General features: G+C 52.6%; 1 protein-coding gene across 1 annotated transcript in view; it reads left to right on the top strand.

Annotated features, from left to right (window-relative positions):
• The first annotated feature begins 524 nt into the window (after window positions 1-524).
• Window positions 525-6,000, top strand: part of Gfod1 (Gfo/Idh/MocA-like oxidoreductase domain containing 1) — a 110,064-nt gene continuing 104,588 nt past the window's right edge. Inside the window, exon 1 of the mRNA XM_004847680.3 lies at window positions 525-1,551. Coding sequence (XP_004847737.1) covers window positions 1,299-1,551 — 253 coding nt within the window. The 5' untranslated portion in view covers window positions 525-1,298. The remainder of the gene's footprint in view (window positions 1,552-6,000) is intronic.

Raw genomic sequence — 6,000 nt, 5'->3', positions numbered from 1 at the left:
AGCGCCGGTCACACGGGCACCAGCCTGGCGAGGGGGAGAGCGGAGCCTGCCCCGCCAGACTGGAGGAAGGGGGCCGGACCGTGCGTGCGCGGTCTGCTTGCTTAGGAGACGAACTCGGGTTCAGCGCCCAGACCCGGATTCCAATCCCAGGCCTGTCGCTTACTTCTTGTGTCACCTTGAGCAAGTCCTTTATCCTCCCCGGGGCTCATTTCCACGTGGGTAAAATGGGTTTTCAATAACCTAAGGGTTAATTGCAGGCTTAAGGGGAAAATGCCTGGAGCGCTTCCCCAGCCTGGTGCGCGCGGCACGGAGCGCGCCTCCTGGAGCGGAGGTTGTAATTGCCCGCTGCTCACATCTCGCCGGGCCAGGGCGCCCGCCGATCTCTTCCAAGGGACCGGCTAGCAGCCTATTAGGGCGTGCCGGGTTTTGATAGATTTATTTGCTTGCTTGGGGCGGGGCTTGGTGCGTAGCCGGGAGAGGGGGGAGGCAGGAGCCCTGAAAAAGGGAAGACGCGGGCCGCGAGCGGGGCGGGGCGGAGCGGAGCGGAGCGGGGCGGAGTCAGGCTGGGCTCCGGCCCGGCTCGGCGCGCACCCCGAGCCGCGGGTCGCACGGCCAATGGTGCTCGGCGCTGCGGCGAGGGCGGTGCAGGATCCCCAGCCGCTGACAGCCAAACTCGCCAACTCCGCCCTCGTCCCCGCGGGAGCCGGGAGCCCGGAGTCCGGAGCCCGAGCCCGCCAGGGGCCGAGGACGCCCGATCCGCCCGCGAACATGGCAGAATGAAAAGGCAGGCGCCGACTCGTGGTCGCCGCTGCGCGCGCTCCCAACCACATCCTTAGCCGGCCTCCCGGCGGCTGCTGGTTTTTTTCATTCGGAACCGAGGGCGGAGGAGAGAGCGAGTCCGTGCCCCGGCAGGGTGTAGACCGCGCGTGCGACTCGCCGGCCGCTGGAAAGACGCGGGGGAGCGGGATGAGCGGGCCATGGAGCGACCTCGGCGGGGCGCACGGAGCCTGCCGGCGCAGGGGCGGGAGCGCTGCCTGAGCCCGGGATCCGCGGGGCTTCGGAGCCTCGGGCTCCCCGGGGGAGTCCCTGCCGCGGCCTCTGGGAAGGACAGGAGCCCCGCGTGGCGGAGCCTGCCGCAGTCGCCGCACTGAGGCGCCCCAAGCCTGCTCCGCCCGCTCAGTGCTCCCTCGGCCGGCGGGCGCCGTGCCCAGTGCCCGGCGCGATCGGCTGCAGGAGCCAGGTGCGGGGCCGATTGGAGAGGCGCGCGCGCGCGAGTGCTCCTGGAGACCCGGGCAGCCATGCTTCCTGGGGTGGGCGTGTTCGGCACCAGCCTCACGGCCCGGGTCATCATCCCGCTTCTGAAAGATGAGGGCTTCGCGGTGAAGGCGCTGTGGGGCCGCACGCAGGAAGAAGCGGAGGAGCTGGCCAAGGCGATGAACGTCCCCTTCTACACTAGCCGCATCGACGAGGTGCTGCTGCATCAGGACGTGGACTTGGTGTGCATCAACCTGCCACCGCCCCTCACCAGGCAGATCGCTGTCAAAACCCTGGGTGAGTGCCCCTCCCTCCCCTCGCCGACCTTCCCTCCCCTCTGTCTTGCTCTTGCGCTCTCCACACCAGAAGCTTACACTGCATTTGCCCTGCCTTGGCGAGCTGGGGTCCTACAACCCCCGCGCGCTTCCCCCTTCCCTAGTCCGTGGCCTGCCCCACACCCGCCCTTCTCTCTCCTCGCTCCACCTGGACCGGCTGACCCCCGTGTGTAGCGCGGAGACCGGAGGAGCGTGGGTCCCGGGGATGCGGATCGGAAGGCAATGGGTTGCTCCGGGAGAGAAGGAACAGTCCCCAGCCGTGTGCGTAGCGCCGCGTGAGTTTGTGCGTGCCCACCTGGGAGAGACGCGTGCGAGGCCAGAAACGCCTGAATCAAGGGCCGCACACGTGCCTTGGGTTTTCCTGGAGCTACGGAGTACATACAGTACCTGGTTTTCGGCAGCTGGGGCGCCATGCCAGGGTGTTTGTTTTCACCCTGAGAGTTTCCTGTGGAATTATTTCGTCGGTGCTGGAGGCAAGGATGGTGGGAGTGGCTGGATGGAGGGGACGTCTGTTAGAACATTTTCAGAGGTGTTGGGGTTAGTAAAGATTGCTTTGGTGAAACCAGAGGAATTTAACCTTGGAGCGCAGACTCCCTGGAATGGAATTGTTTTCTGCACCGATTTGGAATAGTGGATCTTACATTTTTAGGGGATGGGCACCGTAGCTCCAGAGGCGTGGGTGCTCTGTGTTGGAAAAAGCCAAACTCTGCCAGGTTCTTTTGGAATGGGTACCTCCTCAATTCCGGGGAAGGCATAGTTCCGGGGTGTGCTGGTGACCAGCAGACTGCGGGTGAGATCGCTGCCCCCGCCATCCTGCCAGCACTCTCACCCAGCCTGTCGGAGGACTCTTTGGGCTCAGGTAGCAGCATCTCCTAGCAGGGATCAGGGGGAAAGAGAAGCCCATGTTTTGACCATCAGTGTTGTCGCACATACCCAAAACAACAGCAGGAAGCCCACTCGACTCCTTACTATAGCAGGAAATTGACTGTAATCACCTTTGAAAGTTGGAGTTTTTATTGGTGAGAAAAGGGACAAAGCATCAAGATGGAATGGGATGTCTGGTAGGGTTCCTAAAGGGGCTGCTCCTGGTCATCAGTTTTAACGTTAATTAAGCTTCTGGTCTTTGTAGCCTGGTTTCTTTGGCCTGAATTGAATGCCCCTGCATTCCGGAGAATCTTTCTTTTCAGCTTGATGGAACATTTATGTTGGGTAGCTAACTCCCTTGTTCACATGGAATCTGTGCATATAAACTAGATTATAACCAAGCTGTAGTGTAAGTGTATCAGGGCGCTGAGTATAAACTGGTTCCCTTGAGCTGGGTCTGGACATATCAGAAGGGCCGCAATGGAGCCACCACTTCTCCCCTGCATGGTGGCCCAGCCCTGGCGATAGTCCCAAGAGCCACCCCAGAGCAGGGAGTGGCAGTCTGGGGGACAAGGATGTTCCTGTGTTCTGACCATCTCTAGCCCTTTGGCCATGAAAGTCTTTGGGGAATCTGGCTTTAAGTGATGTGGTCTAGGGTACGATACTTTCTCTGGTCTTGTTTTCAAATATTCCTATGCAGACAGGGGCTGTAGCTCAGTGGTAGAGGGCTTGCCTAGCACGCACAGCGCCCTCCCTGGGTTTGATCCCAGCCGTGGACAATGTGTGTTCCTTGTTCAGAATCAAGTATAAGAAGCATAACAGACTTAGTTTCATAAGTATGACAAGGGGCCTGAGATGTAGCTCAGTGGTAGAGCTCTTGCCTAGCATGTGCAGGGATCTGGAATTCCTAGCACCCCCCCAAAAAAAAGAAAGAAAGAAAGAAAAAGATCTATGATTAAGAAATAGGATTTTGCTTATATTTTCATGGTAGGTTTTGGACTTTCTTTTCTTTACTGTTTTTTGTAATTCAAAGTAGTAAAGTAGTTTATGATTACAGAAAATGTGAAGTGCTAGACTTCCTTTAGATGTGGCTGGGGCTTTTAGTCTTGTGCTAGTCTTCAGCTTCCCTAGGGTTGTCTGGGTTGTGGCTATGATTACACAGTGGGTTGTTCATTTTGGTTGGCTTCATGGTCATGGTTAGAGCCTCAACACACAACATAGGAAGTGAAAAACCCCAACAGTTGTCAGTCGCCTGGCCGTTGGGGGTTTGTAGATATTAGTGTTCGGCTGGAATTGAAACCAGCTAACCTTTGACTAGTCCTGGTGAATTGTCCTTCTTTAGGCAAAAGCGTGGGCTTTGAGTTGCTTGCTCAAGGAAGGAGATAGATCTGTGGTCTTCAGTCCATATCTATAACGGGTCCCAGGCCAGTCGAGGGAAGAGCCACATCATCGATGGCTCAGAGAATAATGAGGCTTTGAGTCAACTGAATCACACACATCTTCCTTAAATTTCTAGAAATTTCCTTAAAATCTCTACCTCAGTGGCCCTGGCATTTCTCTGTTGAAGAGACACTTCTACCATGTGCAGTCTATATCCTGTCCAAGGCTACCTTTCAGCACATACTGTGCGCCAGGCTATGTGGTAGGTGCTGTGTATAAATCATTTCATGACTAAAATAATCCTTTAAGATGGACATTAAAAAACAAAGGTGGATATGAATCCCATTTTACAAATGAGGCAACTGAGGTTTGGAGACCTGTGTTGATTTGCCCAAGGACGTGCAGCTAGAATTTGCACCTCCCGAGCCGCCTCGCTCCTTCACTACAGCTCCTCAGCGGCCTAAGTGACACTGCTGGAGATGTCCTGGATCCCTTTGTACCCCACCCATGGAATCAGTTCCCTCTCGGGTCAGTGCTGTCTCCCAGGTCCCTGGGTATCTGTTCCCCCTTCTGTGACACTGCTTCCACCCAGGAGTCTAGATCCTTGCCTAGTTTCTGAATTAGGCTCCAGGTGGTCCCCACCCACCTTCCACACCCCTGCTGGGTGTGTTGGAAAACTACAGACCTGGTCCTTTCGCTGTTTCCCCTTTCATGAGCTCCCTGTCACTTCCAGGAAAAGCCTAATTCAGGACACAAGGCAAGAGCTGGTGCAAGGGGCTTAGCTAAGATGCTGCTGGCCTTTCCTGGAAGGCACCCTGTTGGCATCTATGCCCAGGCCTCTGTCAGGAACACCTTTGTCCCTTGGGGTTGTGATTGATGACGCTTTGACCTTCAAGACAGAGCTGTTAGTGCTTCCAGAATCCTTCCAGTCCACCGCCTTGGCCCTGGCTGCTAGGTTTTCAGCACCAAGTGCCTGCCTCTTTCCAGCACTTATTTGAATCCATTTGCTTAAAGTTTAAATTTTATTTAGTTATTTTGAATAGATTATATAGTCCCATTGTATAACTTTCAAATGCTATAAAAAGTACACTGTGAAGAGTAAATGTACCCTAGGCCCTGTCATCCACCAGAGGCAAACAACATTATCTTTTTTGTGTGTTTAATGTTTCCTATTCAAATTTTTTTCCAGGTATGTAGTGGTAAATACAGGCCTGAGAATGTTTAAATCCTTTTTAGATAATTGGTAAGATCCCATTCATACTTTTGTATACTTTGCTTTTGTCATGCAACAATGTTATCTTGAAAATTTAAACATTAAAAATGTGATACCTTTAAAATTACTTGATGTTATCTAAAACTTAGATGTCATGTATATTTATTTATTTATTTTAAACCTATACATTGGCCCTGCATATCCCTGGGTTTCGTATCTGTGGATTCAATCAACTGTGAGTCATAAATACTTAAAAATTTATATCTTTATTGAACACAAACAGACTTTTGTACTTGTCATTCCCTAAACAATGCAGCGGGACAACTATTTGCATTATATTATAAGTAATCTACAGATTAAAGTATCTGGGAGGATTTGCATAGATTCTATGCAAACATGGTGGCATTTTTATATAAGAGACTTGAATATCTGTGGGTTTTGGTATCCTTGGGAGTCCTAGAACCAACCTCCTGCAGATACCGAATGACAACTGCATACACGTACACAGGTGTGTGTGTGTGTGTGTGTGTGTGTGTGTGTGTATATATAATGGTACATGTATAGTATAGCTCAGAATATGAAGGCATCCTTGTTTCTGTTTTTGGCTACATAGTATATCATTGTATGGATAAATCAAGATTTATTTAACTAGTTCCTGTCACTCAACAACATCCAGGTCATTTTCAGTCTTTTGCTTATGCAAACCTGACGTGAATAATCCTGAGCATACTGTGTCATTTTGTACACATACCGGTCTATTTGTAGGATAACTGTGCACTGAGAGCTAGCCAGGGAGGGTGTGCTTATTTCACTTAAAGATATTGCCAGATTAACTGCACCTGCAGTGACATTGCATTTTGTTACTTTCCCCTTGTGCCTCCTCCCCTAAGGCCTTGACTGCCAGGTGGTGAAAGGATGGCCTTGCTCACCTTTGTGTCTCAGGATCAGCACCAG

The sequence above is a fragment of the Heterocephalus glaber genome, unplaced genomic scaffold (genome assembly GCF_053883595.1).
Source record: "Heterocephalus glaber isolate CG9 unplaced genomic scaffold, H.glaber_assembly_v1.0 deba00001472, whole genome shotgun sequence".
Classification (NCBI taxonomy): Eukaryota; Metazoa; Chordata; class Mammalia; order Rodentia; family Bathyergidae; genus Heterocephalus; species Heterocephalus glaber.
This window is presented reverse-complemented; position numbering and strand designations above follow the sequence as displayed.